The sequence below is a fragment of the Esox lucius genome, chromosome 9 (genome assembly GCF_011004845.1).
Source record: "Esox lucius isolate fEsoLuc1 chromosome 9, fEsoLuc1.pri, whole genome shotgun sequence".
In the NCBI taxonomy this organism is placed as follows: Eukaryota; Metazoa; Chordata; class Actinopteri; order Esociformes; family Esocidae; genus Esox; species Esox lucius.
The window spans coordinates 18,152,459-18,175,147 of NC_047577.1; the positions used below are offsets into that span (position 1 = coordinate 18,152,459).

At 41.1% G+C, this 22,689-nt stretch overlaps 3 protein-coding genes across 4 annotated transcripts; 1 reads left to right on the forward strand and 2 right to left on the reverse strand.

Annotated features, from left to right (window-relative positions):
* Positions 1-715: 715 nt before the first annotated feature.
* On the reverse strand, positions 716-5,453 carry ptp4a1 (protein tyrosine phosphatase 4A1). 2 transcript variants are annotated; one of them, XM_010889219.5, is made up of 6 exons: positions 5,284-5,453; positions 3,597-4,189; positions 3,294-3,386; positions 3,051-3,181; positions 2,866-2,940; positions 716-2,221 (listed from the first exon to the last, which is right to left on the reverse strand). In XM_010889219.5, exons 2-6 carry the CDS (start codon positions 3,699-3,701, stop codon positions 2,104-2,106), a joined length of 522 nt encoding a protein of 173 aa, XP_010887521.1. In that variant the 5' UTR covers positions 3,702-4,189; positions 5,284-5,453; the 3' UTR covers positions 716-2,103. The 2 variants fall into 2 exon arrangements, with proteins under 2 accessions (XP_010887521.1, XP_010887520.1); XM_010889218.5 differs by having other exon boundaries at positions 3,597-4,192.
* Positions 5,454-6,359: 906 nt separating this feature from the next.
* Positions 6,360-15,293, forward strand: lgsn (lengsin, lens protein with glutamine synthetase domain). The gene is made up of 4 exons (XM_010889220.3): positions 6,360-6,533; positions 6,803-7,496; positions 13,514-13,680; positions 13,801-15,293. Exons 1-4 carry the CDS (start codon positions 6,486-6,488, stop codon positions 15,013-15,015), a joined length of 2,124 nt encoding a protein of 707 aa, XP_010887522.2. The 5' UTR covers positions 6,360-6,485; the 3' UTR covers positions 15,016-15,293.
* A 625-nt stretch (positions 15,294-15,918) lies between these two features.
* On the reverse strand, positions 15,919-22,365 carry LOC109616083 (protein FAM83B). The gene is made up of 5 exons (XM_020049507.2): positions 22,203-22,365; positions 21,385-21,891; positions 20,833-20,997; positions 19,742-19,866; positions 15,919-19,011 (listed from the first exon to the last, which is right to left on the reverse strand). The coding sequence occupies exons 1-5, from the start codon at positions 22,227-22,229 to the stop codon at positions 16,791-16,793; spliced, it is 3,045 nt and encodes a 1,014-aa protein (XP_019905066.2). The 5' UTR covers positions 22,230-22,365; the 3' UTR covers positions 15,919-16,790.
* Positions 22,366-22,689: the final 324 nt, after the last annotated feature.

Sequence of the window (22,689 nt, forward strand, 5' to 3'; positions counted from 1 at the left end):
GGATATGGAATAGGGTAGGGAAGGGTTTTGTCGTCCTATTCAGAGAGATCACTGGCCAACCTCCTTACATGGTCGGATCTGCTGGCTAGGTAGGGTTAAATCAACAACCTACTCCATGGTAATTCACCTTTGGGTTCAAATGCACTTTTAAAGATTACATTGAAATGCATGTTATTCAAAACTAAATTATATAACATTTTCTTTTTCCGTAGTAAAACTTCCTTTTAAAACACTGCTTATTTCTGGAAAGTACTTTGTGCGTTTCAGTTATCCTGGCATAAGTACGTTGGCTGCATTGCTTTCTTCGATAGCACCATTTACACCAGTTTCTAACATACATCTCCGTCCTGATTTTGTCCTTATCTGGTCTGATAACACTTATGATAATATATATAATAATTTGACAATGTCTCTTTTGATATTCTTAGACCTGTCTAAACAAGAGGGAGCAATGAGGATGTGGAGGTCAGGACACATTGCAGCCAGGTATAAAAAGGGTTTTAAAAACAGCACTGAATCTAGCTTTCTTTGGAAGAGTTCCCAGTTCCCTAAACATTTTCATTGGTTATTTCCACTTTTGGTACTATTAGCATTAAATGCCTACCAGGGGACATTTCAAGTCAATTAAATCAAACAAGATTAAATGTTAAACAAGAACTAAAATTAAATGTCCAGATATTACTGCACATGAAATGCCATTCAAAAGCACTCAGTCTCACTTCTCAGTGTATCATTTTAATGTACTCTCACAAGTTGGTGAACAGTTACAATTTGTCGCTCACGGTACTAAAACATCCATTCATAGTATAAATAGCCAACCTAATACACATTTTGAAATACATAAATCATCAAGTATCGAAGTATTAAGTTACGCACATCAAAAATAAAGGCATACAAAATATTGCAGACGTTGAAGTCCAGTTTCAAAGCGAAAAAACACAAAATCACATTTCGGACATGGCAGTAATTAGTAAACAAGGTTTGATAAGAAAAAATAAAAACATTACAAGGTCCCAGACTTTCAATAAACAAATATTGCAACTAAGCATTGTATATTAAAAAGTTACTGAAAGGACGTATGTGTGTGGACGTCCTGCATGAGACAAAGGCAAAACTATGTTTTTGTTCCAAGTAGAAAAATGAAACACCTTTCCTAATGCAGAGGATGACAAACCCACTCGATTGCCTTTTTGTTACATTTCAGTTGTAAGGCATTTCAAGTTTTAACTGTTGGAAGGCATACATCTTTCTATTCAGTATCAAACTTAAAGTAACTGTCCAGTGATTATCTAACTGCTGTTAATTAATTACCATGTAACAATGACTCATTCCGTACTCATGTGAACAACGTGATATTTGCCGTTTTCTAGAAGTCCATCGCAAATTGTTAGCTGAAACAAAAAGTCCTTGTGCTTACAACTACCTCAGAGTATGATATTCTCCAGAGGCACGTAAGCTGGCCAATCAGCCATCTACTCGTTTGAATGTTTTTAATGACCTGTTTATGCCCATGCCATTCGGTTGTTGGGGTACATACCATTACAACACAGAAAAGCTGCTTTGAACATACTTAACTACTATTTTCAGGAAAGGAAAACATTTTACATATTGTAAACAACTACAGGTCATACTTCAAACAAATCTGGAAACACTGGGCAGTTACTTTCATCATAAAATTGAAAGGGATACCTTATTACTTACGTTAAATCATCATGATTTAAAGCATACGCAATAAGCATCCTTGACAATTTCAAACTGTGGGCTGTGTTCAACATGTATAATCCAACAACTGGATGTTCACAAAATGATACAATACTTCACTGGCTGTGCTCCTTTCCAATTCTATGGGCACACAAAGAACACGCACTCACTGTTACTTGTTCACAAACAACCCTTTTTTCTTTTTTCTTTTTTGACACTCGCAATTCAAAAAGGAAAGAGAAGGGAACACTTGAATTATCTGGGAATGGACTTCCAATTAAAATGATTCACACAATGGACTAAGGTAAAGAAAACCAGCCTGCCAGGTAGATAAGCTTGAAGAGATTCAATTAATTTCGTTTTGTAGGGGGCATTGTCGGCACGGACCGTGAGTTGGCTCTACTACTGGACGCAGCAGTTGTTGCGGTGGCCGTTGGAGTCTTTGAAGCGCAGGCGCATCTTTGGACGATACTTCTCCAGGTAGAAGAGCTGCTTGCTGTTGAAAGCTCCGCGACGCTTCCTGGTGGGAGAGAGCGACGAAGGACTAGTCCTTTAACCAAATTCTATCCTGTGTATGTGACGACGTAGGTAATTTATTCCATTTGGGCAACGCCAAGTTGTAGTCGCACGGCGGAGTTTTAGGGCACAGCCAGAAGGCACGTCATGAACTGATAACAGACTGACATTTTTTGGGGATACACAGGCACAAGCTCCGTGGTCCGCCAAGTGTCAGAGGAAGTGTTGTATATCGTAGTGATGGCCGTTCAAAGCTTCATTACCGTTCTTCTAGCAGCAGGATATTATGCTGGCAGTGCTCTTTTTCAAAATAAAAGCCATCATTGAAATACGGTAATATAGTTAACAATCTAGTCTGTACATTTTAATACAGTTTAATGTCAGTTCCAATTTCATTTTGTCTGTTCTTTTTCACAGACTAGATTGTTAACAATATTGCCTTATACATTTCAGTTATGGCTTTTACTGGGATAAAGAATATATGAGTGCTGCCAGCATAATATCCTGCTGCTAAAATAGCCTCAAATGGCCATCACTAGTATATCACCTACACGGATACATGCCACACATGCAATATTCTTAGCCTACTACAACTTGAATTTTAAGAATGCTGCAGCTATGAAAGACGTGCTTTTGTATCAGACTTACTGCCGGATGAACTGGACAGCGTCTTCGTACTTCATACCACATTCAATCAATGCCAGGGCCACCATGACAGGGGCTCTAGAAACACAAGACAAAAAAGATACAAATAAAAACCACTGGTCACAACTTGTTCCCCATACAAAAACCTGTTAAGTATTTTAAGGGAAGGGCGGGGCTAGAAATGGTACCTTCCCAGGCCAGCTACACAATGGACAGCAATGCAGCAACCAGGGTCCTCCCTAAACTTTGTCTTCAAAAGGTTCAACCAATCATCGACAATCTGGTTGGAAGGAGGAGCTCCGTCATCAAACGCCCAGTCCTGTTGTCGGAGGAAATAATGAGTCAATCTGCCAATTTCTCAGAAACCAAAATAAATGAGAAAAGACCATGAGAGTATTACATCAGATGTAAACAGTGAAGCTGGAACTTACCAGAACCTGGATTCCCTCTTTCCCCACCAAGGTGGCATCATATGTGGCCTCGCAAACTCTCACAACGGTGGTCACACCATACTTCTTCAATTCCTGGAAAATAATATGGGCTACTTCAAATCAGGGACAACATACGCCACTTGAATACATCATAGAGTCATGCATATGCAAAATGTACATACTACACAGGGAATTCATTTATATTTTTTAAATGCCCCTTAATTATATTGGGCTCTGTATGACAACATAAAACATTTTGGAATTCTTTTTTTTTAGCATCACAGGGTTAGATGAAGAGCTCACCTCAATGAATTTATTGAGAGTGGCATTTGTAGGATTGTGGGTAATCAGAAACCTCATGTTTTTGTAGGTGATCTCCACAGGGGCGGGTCGGTTCATTCGTGCCATGGTGTCACAAAAATCTTCCTTCCACAAAGAAAATCTAACAAAACCACTTCTTTAGAAGGGGAGGGAATGTCAACAAAATGTCAAACTACATTCCCTGCAATGAAAATGCTCTGTGACGGGCGGGCTAAAGGCGGCAATGGGGTCAAAAGGAGGTCGGGGTGGCAGAAAAACGGGACCGGACAATCAAATTCAAACCCGTTCTCCTTGGGGAAAACGGAGCAGATCCACCCTTGATTCTGACCGGGCAGAAGCCAACGAGGGCAGTGTGCAGCGGGTAGAGTTACCCCATCCAGGCTTGTTCTGCTGGTAGGTTAGGAGGGTTCCCGATCCTGCCAACGTTTCAGATCCTCCTGTGGGTCCAATGTGATCGGAGGGGTGGCGGGTTCTGCTGTTCACTCGTCTGCATAGGCAGCTACGTGCTGTGCCTGGCAGTAGTCCCCACTGCCCTTCAGAAACTCCATAAATGTGTGACCCAGAACACCACAGAACTGCTGCAAAAGAAAAGAAAAAGGTGGTGGTGGGGGGGGTCAAATAGAAGGCTTATAAACTCGTGGGAAATAGGTAGAACAATTTAGAAGTGAAGGAAATGCAGAATTACTGCTCTTGTTCAGTTCAGATCTGGTAAACCAAGTAGAACTAGAACTGGTTCCTGTCTATGATAGCCAATGACTGAAAAACGGATGTAGTAGAAAGACTGCATAGATTGCTAGATCCCCTACTAAGTTTTTCTTTAATCCCATTCGAATAGAACTAATATCTACAGCGAATTTGGTTTTGATAGAAGGAACGGGTTTTGCTACATACATTGATACGCATAATTCCCATGGGCCTCGGCCTTGCTGCTCTTTAGTTGTGCACCAAATAATGTCTACGCTCTTGAAGTATGCAGTTAATCCGATATTTTCCGGATGGAAAATGTTTTGTTCTTAACATTAGAGCCACATCAGACATTTAATGGAGAGACTATACAGTGACGTCAAAACGAGACGTCTGTTCAACGACAAAATAATAGAAAAACACCCGAGACGTACATAGTGATAGATACGACATGATGAAATAGAGGATTTCTAGAAACTGTCCTTTGTGTGAGGGCGGACTCGGCGCCATCACCGGTATAGAGGCCTATAGCGGAGCACTTGTCAAGGTCCATTGATATGTGTAGGCTAAACTACATGTTAAACACAGGGATTTAGCGCCTTGTTAAAGTAAATTATAGTCAATTAAGGTATGAATGTTTATAGAAACTGTCAAGAATATTGTTGACATGTTAATAAGAAAAATGCGTCAATTTTATACCACGAAGAAATGTCGACAATACATTTCAAAAGCTCTCCGGAAAAGCAACTCCACCACCTCGTTTTTCATGATTACATTGATTGAAATCCAACTATTTCAGTTCACATACAAACATGCCAACCTACCGTCAATTTTAGGAAACATTAAGATATCAAAATGACAAAGGACACTGCATTTACGCCAGGCCAAGCTTGAAACAATCGAAAATTGAATACCAGTTGATACAAATTATAATACGCGCAGCTACAACGTAACGCAATGTTGCAGTATGAATATGGATACTTACTGGGATATGCTTACTCATTGAAGATTGTAGCTTAATCATACAGCCGGTCCCTAAAAAGAAGTAAATATATTAAAAGGTTTTGCACCATACAGTCGGGGCAATTCCTCCGTGTGGAGTCGGCGTCTACTCGACTAGTACGACGCAAAGCAGTCACTAATCAGAGCTCGAGCTCTCTTGAAACCCCACCCTAGTAGAAAGCCTACAAACCGCATGTTCTCTGGGATCAACTTGTAGTCCTGCGCAAAAGAAGACATCTTTATTCACATCTAATTTCATTCTATAGATTTATGTGTACTCCCATTTGTATATGCATTCATTTGTGAATATTGAACAATTGCTTGTTATAGCATGTGACTAACGTATTTATTATTTAGGTCTGAAGCCTTCTTTCAAAGCCTTTATGACAGGATTTCCTTCCAGGCGTTAGATGCTTTATTGGATAGGAAAAGTAGAGTACAGAGGTTTTTTTTTCTGAAGAGCTTTGGGTCAGGTTTGAACCCGTAGTTGCAGCAGTAAATTTGGACTGGAGGCAGCAGCTTAGCCCAATATGCCTCCTGTGTTACATTTTAAACACATGGTCACACCTCTGCAGGTTGAAAGCACTATTTAAGTTTGGCATTTGTAAATATGTAATTTGACTTCGATGAGCTTAATCAAGGTCTTGTGTCTTTTTTTCATTTAAAATTACATTTAAAATGTATTGAATAAATCTGAAAACTTGCCCCGTTTATCTAGCCAGCCAAATTCAAGCCATTTTCTCTACCATCAAAGAATGGATTTTGATTTGTATAAACCAGTAGGTAGTTGCTTTACCCAACTATTGCGGATACCTGATAATATGGTGATTCATTATTCTAGAAAAAGCACTTTCAAAGTAAAATGTATCTGTCTAGAAACTGCCGGAGTGTCACAGTCAGAGGCACAAATAAAACAGCTGAGCTGTGGAGTTTTTTCAACCCCCCTTTGCGTTGACACAAAAGAGGATATTGAATTGTCGAGGTTAATAGCCAATGGGGTGAAGGCAGAAGTGTTTCAGTCTCTACTAGTTGTCAGTGGATACCAGTTTCCAACAGGAGTCTGCATCCATGGACGTGGGGAGAGAATTTTCCAATCCATCACCATTGTGCCAATTGTCCATAAAAGAAATGTGCGAGCATAGCTCTGGTTTCAAATGAAGGCACTGAAATCCCAGGTCAAACCTAATGAATAGTAAAAAAGGGATGCATGACTCAGAGGATTTCGGTCTCAAGGTAACATCTCTAGCTGTTTTATATTTTGTTATGTCCCTGTGTTGTGTTTCATATTAGCATTGCTAATAACAACGAATAGTCACAGAATTGAGCAAATAAAAACAAAAAATTACTATACCACAATTTTATCTTAATATAAGTGTACTTTTTACAATAATACATTTTTAAGTATTAAAATATATAATGTCGGTATAATATGAAATATAACACTCTGTTATGACTACGCCATATTATAAAATATACAAAAACCTGCCGGGGTGTGTTTCTAGGAGGGCTCAGGCAGGTTGAGAGACCAGGTAGATGGGAGTGGAATAAGCCTGGGCAAGAAGAAGGGGGTGAAGGTGAGTGGGAAACACATTGCCCCAGTGGACTGGGACAGGGGGGGGCCATCCATTGTCCACCATTCCGGCTACGTCAGCCCCAGACTATCAGAAAATCACCCCACCATCATCTCCATTGGCCCCCATCATGCCCACACCTCCGGGTCCCCTGAGAGAGGTCGGCCCAGGCCGGAGGAAGGCCCTCCCTCCAGGGTAGAGTGGTCCAAGGAGGGGTGCTCCTACAGCCAGAGGGCTTCTAACAGCGAGGCGGGGGTCTCCAGACAGACCATGGATGAGCTGAAGAGTATCCTGAGGGACAGCTCCATGCTCGGTGTTCGCGGGAAGGAGGATGGAGGCCGGCCCGGGAGCCCCGCCCCTTATACCTACCTGCATGGGACCAACAGGGGAGAGGGACGGCCAGAGTCCCAGTCCTCCTTCACCACATTCAAGCCCCACTCTGATGCATCCAGGAGGGCATCCACCAGATCCAGGGACAGCAGCTCCATACAGCTCGGCTCCAGTATGGACTTGTCAAGCTCATTCAGGTCTGACGTGGCTGGAGCAAACAGGCTGTCCGCGGTTCGATCATCCACGTACGAGAACAGCAGCACCAACTGTGGAGAGAACTGGACCTCAGAAACAGGTTAGTCTGGTTTGGTGTTGCTTTCATCAACAAGGTGTTTCTTTTTGGTTGGTCACTCGGTACAATGCTGTATGAGGGTTTTGCCATTAAATCACCTTTACTCATTGAACTTTTTATACCTGACGTTTCAGCTTCCAGGTGCTATAAATTATGACTAGACCTCCACTTCCCTGATTTGTGTTCTACATTGCAATGAACTGAATGATTAATGTCTCTTTGATCAGTCACGTTTTGGAATGTGATGTTGGTGAGATAGTGAAGGGATTCCCTCACTAGCTGATTGTTAGTGAGATGGTTCGCAAACAAGGCTACCACTACGCCAGGTACGAATCAGGCCCTGCCCGCATGACTAGCGTCTTCAAAACTTTCATTACGATACTCACAAATATTGTCCTGTCTGTCTTGGCCTGGGTTATGCTCACACTGTCTGTTGTGGTGTCTCCTGCGACAACCAATGAGGCATGTCGCGTCCTTGCCATGGAGGGTCTGAGTGCCTCTGGGGGTAAAACACCTGCCATGCCTTTTACTCAGGCCCAGGCCACGCTGGAAGACACAGGAACTAGGGTGTCAGACTGGACACAGCATGGAGTTATCCTCTTAGCCAGGTGGACAGTCTCTCAGTCCCCAGGGCTAGGACCTTGTTTGGATGACCGTGTTCTGAGAAGCAACCACACCTCATCGGGTGGTTACCAGGCAACTGGCCAGGCAATAGTGAGCTACAATAAGCAGTTATCGCCTTGCTCTCATTCAAACTTTGGCGAAGAGCAGTCTGCCTGAAGTGCATCTGAAATTATTTACATGCATGATTCAGGATTTGGCAGTGATTAAACCATGATGGGGAATTGAAAACTGTGAGCAGATGATGATCATTTTATATTACATTCCAGTCGAAAATTGTCAACAGCATATATATTTATGAAAGCAAAATTGTTAAACAGTGTAAACTAGATTTTTGTCATTATGAATAAATTCAAGCAAACAACTATGTATATGTAAAGAGTTTAATAGACAAAAACAGATAATAACTGTCAGCATAGAAGAGGCTCCTATGGCAGGTGCCAAAAACTGCAAGTCATAAAAATGTGTTCTTCTCAGTTCAGCTAAACATTAAGCACTTCCCTTATCAGTCTGTTCTCCTAGACATTTTGGCCTTGAGTGGAACAGGTAATCAGGTTTGTTATCTCGACCAATTTCAGGTCAGACTGTACAGTACAGTCCTTATGCATTAAGTCAGAGAGTGTTTAGGTAGAGTGAAGTTCTGCTATAAATGGGACAACCTTCTTCTATACCTATTTTCTGTGACCTCTGATTTTACAGAAATTTCCTCTCTATTGGTGTCTACTGGCAGTGTTCAGACTACATACAGTCACACTGCGTCCCTGGCCATAACTAGGATCAAACCGACAGTTAAATAGATAATTAACAGGACAACTACAAATAACCAGAATGCTATTCTTAACAACATGTTAAGAGGAAGGAAGGCAGAGATTATCTTCTTTGCATCACACAATGTAATCACAGCTGTTAACAGCCTTCCATCAAGATGTTAAACAGCAAATAACAACATTTACTGTGTAAAATTGTATTTCTGGAAAGCCGAAATGAATAGTGACCAATTGGATGTGTACGCTGTGTCGCCCAAGGGACAGATAATGTCCTTCCTCAGTCCACAAGGTGGCGCTGAAATGCAGGGTTAGCTAACTGCTGCCACCAACGGTCAACATGCGCTCTGTAGGGATCCGCGACTGTCCTTTCCTCTTCTGTGAGGTTGTGCTGAGGTTGTGCTGAGGTTGTGCTCAGAATGCAGGGCCGGCTGACAGCTGTGTGACTTGCATCCCTGTGCAATAAGGATGATGGCATCAGGCTACAGGCTGTGGTTTGCTGCACATCCCATGTCTTTTCATGGTGCACTCACTTCATATGTCCTTGAGTACCTTGTGCCTGTCTTGAGAAAGGAAATCTTTCAAAAAGTTCACAGTGCATCAGCTGTTGCAGTGTGTCCCAACGATTGGTTCACATTTTTAGGTTCCACAGTTCTGTCGCTACAAATTTACACAGATTATGTTCAATCAAAGTTTACGCGGAGCTTCATGTAAGAATCATCACACGTGTCATTATATTACTACTTGTTAGCACAATAAGGGACACATACACACATACAGATGAAATACATGCTGTGTCTTGCTTCTTTGTGCTTGGCACCTTGTAATCTTCTGAAGGCCAAAAGAGTATACCAAGTGATACAGTGGATATAAAAAGTCTACAAAATATCACATCAATATTTTAATAAAATGTATGAACATAGCCATGAGCAGACATATCTTTCCTTGGTAGACTAGCAGCAGGTGGACCAGAGCTTAGGCAGTCTTGCCTGTTACTTAAATGTTGCTGGATCATATCCCCCAGCTGGCAAGATGATCAATTTGTTGTTGTGTAAAGCAGTGATTGCGCCCAGGCTTCTGCTATAAATATGTGTTCTCAGTCGTCTTACCAGGTTAAAATAAAAAAGATGATACTATAAAATAAAAATACAAAATTATAGAAAGCTTTCTAGGCAATCGTATTTGCTTATTCACACACTGCTCTTCCAACCAGGAAGTCAAGTGGGTCAATATGAGAATGCATGCTCACTCACTTGATGTCTTCAGTTAGCTTTGCAGGTGTCCAAGCTACCTGAGAGAGTCACTAGAGCAAAATTAGATCAGCAAATCCCGGCTAAAGATTTCTCGCTGCTCCACAGGCGATGCTGGTCAAGTGGTATCACCAGTTGGGCTCTGGAGCTGTGATCGTTGGGTCAGTGTTTTAATAGAGCATAGAAAAATATTGGAAGGCTAACATATTGTCCTTATATTGATTTTAGATTACTTTGATGGAAATGTATTGGACATAAACACGGCTACAGTGGATATAAAAAGTCTACACACCCCTGTTAAGATGCTAGGTTCTTGTGATGTAAAAGAATGAGACAAAGATAAATCATGTCAGAACTTTTTCCACTTTTAATGTGACCTATAATGTGAACAATTCAATTGAAAAGCAAACTCAAATCTTCGAGGGGGAAAAATGAAAAATAAAAACCCTACAATAACCTAGTTGCATAAGTGTGCACACCCTCTTATAACTGGGGATATGGCTGCAATAAAATGCAAATTAATTACTTAAAAATCATACAATGTGATTTTCTGGATTTCTGTTTTAGATTCCGTCACTCACAATTGAAGAGTTCCTATGATAAAAATTACAGACTTCTACATGCTTTGTAAGTGGGAAAACCTGCAAAATCGGCAGTGTATCAAATACTTGTTCTCCCCACTGTACTTTGGAACACAGTGAAGACAATCATCATCAAGTGGAGAAAATATGGCACAACAGAGACATTACCAAGAACTAGACGTCCCTCCAAAATTGATGAAAAGACAATAAGAAAACAGGTCAGGGGGGCTTCCAAGAGACCTATAGCAACATTAAAGGAACTGCAGGAATTTCTGGCAAGAACTGGCTGTGTGATACATGTGACAACAATCTCCCATATTCTTCATATGAATGGGCTATGGGGTAGGGTGGCAAAATGGAAGCCTTTTCTTACAAAGAAAAACATCCAAGCCTGGCTGAAAGTTAGCAAAAGTCCCCCAAAGGTACGTGGGAAAATGTGTTATGGTCTGATGAAACCAAGGTTGAACTTTTTGGCCATAATTCCAAAAGGTATGTTTGACGCAAAAACAACACTGCACATCACCCAAAAAACACCATACCCACAGTGAAGCATGGTGATGGCAGCATCATGCTTTGGGGCTGTTTTTTTCAGATGGAACCAGGGCAATCAGGGTGGAGGGAATTATGAACAATTCCAAATACCAGGCAATTTTGGCACAGAATCTTCAAACTGAAGATGAAGAGGTAGTTCACCTTTCAGCAGGACAATGACCCAAATCAAACATCCATATTCACAAAAGCATGGCTTCACCAGGAGACAATTGATGTTTTGGAATGGTCCAGCCAGAGCCCAGACCTGAATCCAATTGAACATCTGTGGGGTGATCTGAAGAGGGATGTGCACAGGTGATGTCCTCGCAATCTGACAGATTTGGAGCGCTTTTGCAAAGAAGAGTGAGTAAATCTTGCCACGTCAAGATGTGCAATGCTAATAGACTCCTACCCAAAAAGACTGAGGTGTTAAAACAAAGTATCAGTTTAAGGGTGTGCACATTTATGCCACCAGATTATTGTGAGTTTTTTATTTTGTATTTTTCCCTTATAAAGATTTCAGTTTGTTTTTCAATTGAATTGTTCACGTTATAGGTTACATTAAAGGTGGAAAAATTTCTGACATGATTTATCTTTGTCTCATTCTTTTACATCACAAGAACCTGGCATTTTAACAGGGGTGTGCAGACTTTTTATATCCGCAATGATATCTTTAAGCTTAATTGCCTTCCAGATACATTGATGACTATCTTATCATGTTACTTATGTGTAAAAGAAAATTTCTGGTGTGATAAGTCACTGTATGTCTTTTGAGACGATCTTCTACATTTCCCCAGAATGTAATAACATAAATCCTCCTTGGCCATCTCCCATAGCCAAGTAGAACAAGGAGTTACAAGAATGACAGATATCGTGTAGCTTGAATAGCCTACAAAAACAGTTAACCTTCTTTAAGGAAAGAGGGAGAGGAAATGCAGATGACAACACAAGAGCCAACAGAGAAAGCAACAAGAGAAAACACACTGCCAATTTATCTATCAGCAATGTCAGATCCCATTTTTAATGAGATAATGTGCAACTTACAGCAACTATACAACTCAAGTCTGAACCAGACTTTTTGGTTTTCCTCCATGCAAACAAGTCAAGGATGAAAAACTTAGTTGACAGACTAAATAAACTGTAACTCTCCTAGTCATGTCTCAAGGTCTCTCTTGGCTTTCATTCTATCTTTCCTTTTCATTATTCTTGTCATTATGCTTGTATTAAATGTATATGATCAGTTATAAAATGTTGGTTGTATACAGACATACCGATTTTATTTTTCTGGTAATGATAAAGTGAATAATGTCTTTATCTTTTTATTGTTTTAATTATTATTAATTATTATTGTGTAATTTCCATTGTACAATTTTCTGTCATGTTGTTTTGTTATCTGATTGGCCCAGCATAGCCTAGCCATTTAAAAACCTCTGTGTGTTCGTTCTAAGAATCATATGATCTCCATCTGGTTCTACTCATTCAAACTCCTTTCCATTCATTTCCCATTGTTCCATGTTTTTCCAGTTTGAGATTGTGGGTGGACATTTCTGCATAGGATGCTTATACAAACTAAACTGTAATTGTTTTTTTTTTGATGGGCTTGTTCATATACCTTGGTTAGTAATGTTTAAGGTGTAACAACATTCATCTTGAATGTAAATGTTGGCATGTATGCTGACCATACTTGTAATAGTACCTCTCCATTGTACCATTGCAAAACCATCCCAGTGTCCCTGATTCCTGTGTGTGAATAAAGTTCCCTGTGTATGTAACCTCATTGCCTTCCTAATTCACAGACTGGCAAACACATCAGCACACATCCGGTTTTATACATTCTTGTCAGCTACCTCTGGCGGCTTGGTTTGTTGTCCACTGCGTCAGCTTGGGAGTTATAGTAACCCATAACATTTTGGACCGAGTGACCGGCTGAAAGGGAATTTATAGTTATGTATGTTATGTCTGTTTCCTGAGGGAGAGAATGAGGTAAAACGCTTTCTCAGTCCGAACTGGCTGTTTATAAAACAGTTTCACAGCACCAGGGTCTCAGTGGGCTGTATGTTTCAACTAGCCATTAATCATTTCATTAGCCAATTATCATTAATCATAATCAGTTTTTAGTAACGATTGTATATATTCTGGTTTCAGTAAATGTGGTAAAACCCACAGTGTTTTTACCATGTTCCCACCCAGAAACACATATCAAATGAACATTTTTAATTAACTTGTATTGGAAATAATACAGTACAGTAGTTTCCTCACTATTTTTCTCATAGATAACAGTAAAGAAAATATGGACAAATCAGGGACTCAGAGCTTTGTCTCAGCTATGGAGTACATCAAGCAGCAGATTTCCCGGGATAACATCAACTTCGTCCGCTTCGAGGCCACGGATCTCCACGGGGTGTCCAGGTCTAAGACAGTGCCAGTCCGCTTCTTTCATGTAAACATCACAATACACAAACCTCCTGAAATGTACTATGGTTTATTGGTATGACCCACAATTGTTATTCTTTGCCTAAGTAAGCACAGTACAATGTAAACCCTTTTTGGATTTTCACAGGAGAAAGCAGTGTATGGTGTACCCATACCAAGAAGCTACCTGGAGCTGACCCTCAGCCCCAAAAGCAGCGAGGTGGACAATGCCAACAGCCCTGCCAGCATCAGTAGCGACGTGCTGCTCATCCCGGACCTGTCCACGTTCAGAATGTTGCCCTGGGCGGAGCAGACGGCCCGGGTGATCTGTGACCCCTGCATGGTCACCGGCAGCTCCCTGCGTACCGCGCCCCGTCTCATCGCCAAGCAGCTGCTGGGGCAGCTCCAAAGCATGGGCTTCTCGCTGCATTCCTCCTTCACCTACGAATGCTGCGTCCTGGGTACACCCGACCGGGTCAGCCCCAAGACCATGCTGTTCCCCGGCACCACCTTGGCGACAAACCATGACCTGCCATTCTTTCAGTATCTGGTGAACGGCATGTACAGCATGGGGGCGGACGTGGACAGCCTGGCCTCCGCGATGGGGCCTGGTCAGATGGAGATCAACCTGAGGCCGGAGTTCGGAATCGCCGCCGCAGACACTGCCTTCACGTTCCGCACCGGCATCAAAGAGCTGGCCCGGAAACACAGCTACATTGCGAGCTTCTTCACAGACGACGGCCTGTATAACTCCGGCGTGCTTTCCCATTCTCTCTGGGACGCCAACGGCCGGCGAAGTCTGTTCCACACCGGGGACCGTGGTGGAGGGGAGCTGTCCGATATCGGGAAGAAGTGGCTGGCCGGGCTCCTGAGCCACTCGGCCGCTCTGAGCTGCCTGCTCTCTCCTGGGCTAGGCTGCCGCGACCACATCGCCAAGAAGGTCAAAGACCTCAAGCGCAATGTGTTCTATGCCACCTGTGGCTACAACGACAACGCCAGTGCCTTCAATGTGAAGTGCCACGGCGGGAGGGAGACGCACATTGACAACAAGTTGGGCTCGGCCATGGCAAACCCATACGTGGTGCTGGCGGCCACTGTGGCGGCGGGCTTAGACGGTATCAAGCGTAACCTGGCGATTGAGACGGGCCCAACGAGGCCCCCCGGCCACACCCAGCAGCAGAGGAGTCTGTTCCCCATCCCTGTGAAAATGGAAGACGCACTCGTGGCTTTGAGCGATGACTATGTGATCCGTGGAGCCTTGGGAGAGCCATTTGTTCAGTATTTTATTGCTCTGAAGCAATTTGAAATTGAGACCCAAGAACTGGATGCAGAGAGGAATAAATGTCTGGAGTATTTCATATAGAAGATATGAATATTACACAGTAGAATTCTGTGTTTCAGAAATGGATTGACTGAGTTTCACACAATGCTTGCTGTAACAGAAAACAATAGGAAGGTGAATGAAATATCAACATCTGCGTGCAGGACCAGAATGTATAGAAAATGAATGATCTATTTGACTCACATTTAATAAAGAGGCGAGAAAGAAAGCACTCCTGCGGTTTTGTTCTTTTGGATTATGATGCCATAGAGTATTCATAAAATAAAATTACATTCTTAACCTACTACAGGCATGTTCTTATATTCTACATAAAGGGGCTATATGTATATATGCAATGTGTATATATACATAGCCCTACAGAATTATTGACACCCTGGGTAAATTAAAAAAGACTGATTTTTTTTGTTGATGTTCATCAGCTTGATCTTATACTAAACATTTGAATCTAAATATCTGTGCCACAAGCATTTGCAGTCCTAAAATATCTTATGAATATAATCTAATTCATGTATATTCTGATTAAGATTTACTTAAGAGGTTATCCTTTTCATCCTGTTTCAATGGGGTATAAATATAAGGTGACACACAGGCTAAACTCCCTTTATGGCAAAAAACACTAGAGGTAGTTTTGGTGTAAAAAGAACCACGGTCATGCAGATAACGTAATACCCACAGTGAAGTATGGTGGTGGATCTGTGATGTTGTGGGGTTGTTTTATTTTGAATATAATAATAATTTATTGAGGATGATTATATTCTTAGATAAAGATATCTCAATTAAAGGTTAGATTCCTATAATTTCTTTGTGTAATATCAAGCTCATATGCATTGTAATATGCATTCTAAAAACAAACTTTTCCTCACTAGATTTTTTAAAATGTATTCATTTTTATTTACAGAAATCAACTAAGACCAAGGTCTGTTTCACAGTTTCCCTGTATTACAACAATAAAAACACAGAAAAACAATCACAACTAACATTAAAGATGTTATTTATAAGAAATGAAAATGTATGGTGGTTTAGGTCTGACTGGTGTTTCTGCAATACACATAGCTTCCACAGGGAATACTTTTGACATACAGCCCCTTTATAACACAGTACTTCAAAATATATCTTTGATAGTAAAATTACATTCAATTACATTCAAAAAGAATAGTATCAATTAGCATGTCTGACCATTAGACTGCTAACTGAAATTGTACACACAATGACATTCATCATGTTAGACATCCACGTCATTTCTGTGTTGATGCGTCATACAGAGAGTTGTTTTGGTCAACATTTATATTGTACTTCCTAACCCTGTATCTCTAAGAAAGACAGAAAGAGCCCCACTACACTCCCACATGCTATCACCCACCCCAAACAATATCCCTCTCATATCCCATCCCTGTCCAGTCTCAACCATACATTCATGAAGCCTTACCCTCTCTTTATCATACTTACTGCAGACCAAAAAGACCTAGTCATTACTTCATGCTTTGCCCTTGTTTTTAAATAATTTCTACAGTCTTACCCTTGCAGTATATGGCTTGAGCACACAAAACGACTGACATGCTTCAACACTAAAGCTGTAAAATAAGGTCAAACATGCTAAAAAACTAAATATCCTTTTAAGAAATAACAGGACAATAACATTCCTTTCCCATTATTTATACATCTGCCATAGAACATCCCAATATGGTATATTTCATAGAAGAAAATCCCACTGCCAGTAAACAATCCACACCAGTATTATTCACACTATAATCCATTATATCCCCAAACAGTGCTGCCATCTACTTGAAGTTATACATTCACTTCTTGCTGATGAGATTCCCAAACCGTTGTATGAATCGCCCAAGCTTATTTTCATTAGGCATAGTTTGACTGTGAATGGAACTAATAGAGGGATTTCTAGCTGACAAACTCCTGTCATACCCTCTTGTAATAGTTGCCGTTGTTTTATCAGAAGGCTTCTTGTCAAATGAAACAAAACTTTCAAACCGGCTATACACCTGTTTCCGCCCAGTGTCCGAATATTTTGGTTGACTTTCCAAAGTGACTGTGGGGCTAACAGACTCCTGGTCACGTTTCTTTCTAAAACTCCTTCTAACCCAATTAGAACTTAATCGAGGATAGAATGATTTACCTGTTGTATTTGGAGTGTTATGTTGATGTTCTTTATCGGTTTTGGTACCGTCTGCGTTGTGTGACGACCTGGTAAAGCTTGGCAAACTACCTTTGGCTGATGTACTAAGTGCCAAAACGGACCGTTTTCCCGGAGGATCTGAGATGTTTTTCTGCTCTCCTGCAATATCAGCCTGCATTGAGTGCTTTAACCTTTCCAAACCTGTGTTTTGATATGTAGATCCAAATGAATTCTGTCTTTGGCGTTCTACTCCCACGTCCTTGTGGAACATTCTCTCCAGTGAAACATCTGCATCCTCCACTGTCCTATTTGACGATGTCACTGAATAATTGCTTTTGGCTGTTTCATCTTCGCTGATCAGTGTTTCCTGTTTTTTTTCAGAAACATCAGGCTGCACTTTATGCTTATTCCAAACCACAGACAAAACGGGTGTCACTTGATTTCCATTTTGGAAAGTTTTGTCTTTGTCTTTGAAGAGCACTGAGACGGCACTGTTGGCCAGCTGATCTGTAGAGTCATGATTCCTTCTAGTTGGTCCATCTCTCTCCTCTGGTATTCTGATCAAAGATGTTAGAGCTTTAGAGCTCTCTATATTAAGACTAGTGGGTCTGAATTTGGAGGGCTGGAGCAAAGGCTCTTTCAACTTTATTCCCAGTTGAGCTGTCGATGTCGTCCTGGAGAGAGGCTTCTGCCAGTCCCCAATGGGATTTCTTATCTCTGTCTTGGTTGTGAGATCATATTGTGAGACAGACCTTTGCACATCAATGAGCTTGAGGGGTCCATATGTTTGTTCTCTAAGTCTGTAGTCCTCATCCTGTTGACTTCCTGAGGTGTGCTCCTCTCTGCTGCCGGACAGTCCCTGGTTGAAGTTGCCTTCTAACTTTCCCAGACTGTGCCTTTTATCCAGACCTCCCTCAGGTAACCTCCCTTTATTTCTCTCAAGAGCAGAGAATACAGACAATCTCTGAGAACCCTGGTTCAGATCCACCCTATATTTACGGATAGGCTCCTCATGAAAACTGAACCTTTTCCGTCTGATCTCCTCCAATCTCGTCTGGCTCGCCCTCAGTTGAACGGAGGTCCATTGCTGTTGTGCGTTGCTAGGGCTGTCACATGGAGAGGCCTGTTTTAGACTACCCGGTGGAGATGTCCCAGTGTTTGTTGACATATTGCTTAGGTGATCAGAGTGCCCTGCAAGGCAACTATTGAAGAGGATTGATGTTCTCATACGAGATGATGGGTTGTGATTACGAATATTGTCCGACAGATGCAGATTTTCTACGGACTCAACCGTGGCCGTGTCCCTCTTATTGAGGTAGGAGTCGATCTTCCACCTGTTAAGAGAGGTCTCACGGCTGTAGGGCAGAAGCTGTTGCTGATCAACACAATACTTCTCCTGCATGTAATGATTCATCCTGCCTTGTAACAGTGAATCCTCATTGTTTCTGCCTTTCTCAGGGTCACATTGGGAGTCATCTTTTACATTCTTAAAGTGTGCCATGGAGTTCCCTATTTGCGACAGGTCTCCACCATAGCTGTGTACCTTCACGAGTGTCCCTATATTGGTGCGATGGGCTTGGTTCAGTCTGTCCTGAATGCTCAAGCCTCTCGTCAGTGTCTGTCCATTGTTGTATCGAATGCCTTTCTGTTGCCCGGTTAAAGTCATCAAGCCGAGCTGTCTCGCACGGGACCTAATGTGAACCTGGTCCAGAGAGAGTCTCCTCTCAAAGGGCCTACCCGAGTAAGGGTCGTACTTCTGAGAGAGAGCAGCAGGCGGAGTGGAACGGGCGAACAGTCGTCTGAACTCCTCGTCGTACATGTCCACCAGCTGACCCATTACCACCAGAACCATGCTCAGGTTGATCTTCTCAAAGGACCACATGAAGCTAGAAAGACGGGAAGTGCAAAAGTTACAATAAATACATGTTGTCAAAGTTATCCTAAATGTGAAAAGTTTCCAATATTTAAAATATTTGTAGGCTACCTAATGTACAGTACATTATAAACAGGATGGACTGAATCTAGAATGCTGATTACAAAACATGAGGGGGTGTGGTATATGGCCAAAATGGCTATATACCACACCCCAGCTCTTAGCCATGAGGCCCCGCCTCCTCATGGCTAAGAACTGTTCTTAGGCATGACACAATGCTTAAGAACATATATTGTGATATATTTTCAATCTTAAGATGCCTTTTTGTTCTTATAAACACAATTAGAACAGTAAAAAATTGTGTTGTCACACTCGTAGTATACAGTCCAAAATATCCAATATACCACAGCTAAGAGCTGCTCTTTGGCACAACACCTGGATACAGCGCTTAGCTGTGGTATATTAGCAATATATCACAAACCTCCAAGAAGCCTTATTGTGCTTATAATCCCTGCCAATCAACATTCAGGATTCAAATCACCTGTGTTATAGGAGACTATAACAGGGGTTTGACATTAAATATATTTTAGCTGCTTTAATTGTGTTGGTAACATATTTCACATCCTATTGTGTTTTATTGATTAAATAAAACTGTTCAAAAACTGTATGAAATAATTTTGAGGAGGTTGGAAAAACTTATTTTTCAGTACACTGAATTGTATGAGTATTAAGTTTTGACATACCTGTATGTTCCACACAATACTGTTTTGCAGTCAACCAATAAAAACTTCTGCTGCATAGAACCATGGAACTTTGCTCCAGATCGGCATGTATACTGCTGTCCTTTCACAGTCCTGACTCGTAGGTTCTGAACAAGACACACCAAAGTTCATATCTCTCACCATTTTGTTCCAATGTGAAAGCAATTTACAGTATCATTCAATCCTTGCAACTTTGATCAGGTATCTGAGGTCGCACATGCATGCACGCAGGGATACATGCACACACACACATGCACGCACACACACACACACACGCACACACACACAATACCACATAAAACCCACACTAATACAATGCTAGCCTTACTATATTTAACAAGATCAGGCTTGTGATAATCATCCACAATACCACTGAGAGAGAGTTAGCCTGACAACCGTTTTGGAAAGACAGTATGATGAAGCAAACATCTATCAATTTCTTTTACACTTTGTTGTTCAGACTTTCCAATCTAGGCTAATCATAAAGACTCTGGATCATAGGAAAAATAAGTCTGGCACTTCACAATAAATGTCAAGTCAGTGTGCTGAAGTCATCCTGCATGTTGGTACATTGCTGTTGCTGCAGGGCTCTTAAAGCTCTCTAAGGAGGTGTACTTACTCAAACATGTCTTCGAGACAGACCTACCCTAAAGGCAGACATTAATGTGATTTGTTGACTCAGTGCAAAAGGCTCAAGGTCCAACTCTGAAGTTGCTCAAATAAAGTTTAGAGTGCAAATGGTTGGAGAAATGTTTAAGTGATCATAAATAAATGCTCTATGATTATTTTACTTCTACAAAATATTTGTAGGCTAGGTTTAGTGTTTGTTCTGAGCATTCAGTCCTTTAAAAAAAATGTGCTCCACCCACTACATTGAGTCAAACAACCACATTCATTTCTGCCTTCAGAGCAGATCTGCCTCCAAGTTACGTAGTAAAAGGCCCATGTGAGTACTTTTAGCTTCTTTGTTACTATAATAAGAGACAAACAAATGATCTGTTAAAATGTTTCAAATTTCTATTGGTCAAATTAAATTATTTCAAGTGTGATGTTTTTGTAATATAATTCCTTACCTTGAGATCTTGAATCTGAATACCAGCACTGACAGCCATATTCAGAAAGCTTTTGAAATGGTAGTGATCTATAAGTATGTAGACCACCACTCCCCGAGAAGTTGCATTAACAATCTCCATGAAAATGTCAACATCAGTGAAGATGTCCATCGCTATAGCAATAACCTATAATGAAAAATGATTTAAGATTAGGCTTGATCATCAGTCATGATCACTGTTCATCTTGAACACATTGTACTGCATGTGCATTTTGATGTGCATGAATGGTTTTTGCTTTCATAAACTGTCAATAAATCTGGAAAAAACGTGTTAACATGATGTGTAGAAAATTGTTAACATGATGTGTAGAAAACTTTCAGGAAACAATAAGCCTGGCAAGCAGTCGTGATATTTCACAGCTGACTGTAGTTTCAAGTTCAAGTGAAATCAGGTTTAGGTTGTTGATATGTCACAGAGACAATTTAACAGAATGGATCATACTTATCAAACACTCATTGTAAATACAAGAGATGCTGTAAATGACAGACGAGAAAGAATATTATGTCTCTCTACCCTTCTTGCATCTTGGATTTGTACACGTATGAACTCTTTGATGGTCGGTGTGTTTGGTCTGGGTGGATTAAACAGCATGGTGATGTTCGGTCCAATGTTCTCGTTTTTGACCTCTGGCCATCCAAGGTCAAGGTCAGGAACCTCCACATCTGACTCTGTGGGGAAGTATGTTGAGGGAGCTCTCAAATGTTCTGCACCTTCACGTTTCCCTGCCTCAGGGTCCTCATTGCTCATGACTGGCAACGCTGCATTCTCCAAAATGAAGGTGACCTCCTCTTCTGAGAGAAAGTCACTGAGTGGTTCGACCCTGAGGTATTCCTGGTAAGCCTCTCTGCCCCCACTGACCAGAGCATAGATGGCTAGCCGGTATGCCTCCTTATAGTGTGGCTGGATGTATTCCACTGGAATCCCCTCCTCTCTGAGTGATGACAGACAGGAGAGCTTGGATTCCATTGCTTCTCTCCACGGGGGATCTCTGATTAATGTGTAACGAGTTGGTCCTCTCACCTTTAAATTAATATAACAAAATCTGTGAATGTATTTCACCAAACTTATCAACTAGTGATTTGCACTGTCTTACACCAATCATTGTGTTTGAAAGTGTTGATTAATGTCAAATATTCATTACAGAGCCACAGATCAAGTGAAACATGTCTTTCCGATAGCTAACTCTAAACATATTTTTTGTTGACTCTCATTTACTACTACACTTTGTCTGTGCAGTTTGCAAATTCAAGCAAAGACAGTACATTCCAGACTTTTCAAAGGTTTGTGAAAATGCCTGATCTGAAAGACAAATGTCAAGAAACTAGACTTACTTCATGGTCAGCAGTGCCATTCTGCATCTCCAGCTTTTAAAATCCCACTGAACGTGGTAAATAATCTAGTCAGTTGAACATTGGGAATAGCAGAAAAGAAGTAAATTCCAATCCGCACCTCTGTTTGTCGAAGTGAAAAGCTGAGCAGTAAATGACGGGTGTGGATTTTAGAATGTTTTAATACTAACAGAAAAAAGCTATTACAATCTTCACCCTATTCACTGCTCTGACATAACACTTCACATTAGAGTCCCTCCCTCTTCTTTCAGAAATGCAGGCTAGTTGTATCTTGCTTAATGGACAGGAAAGCCAGTAATATTCTTGATATATGGTGTTCTTAAAAACCAGTGTAAATGTTTATGAATTAGTTGCTTTCAACATCTAGTGTTAAAGGTGTAAATGTTTCTCCCTCCTCAAACAATCAAGAGGTGAGAGAAAAAAATATATGGATCTAGTCTGAAAGAACAACAGATCAAGACAACCGACC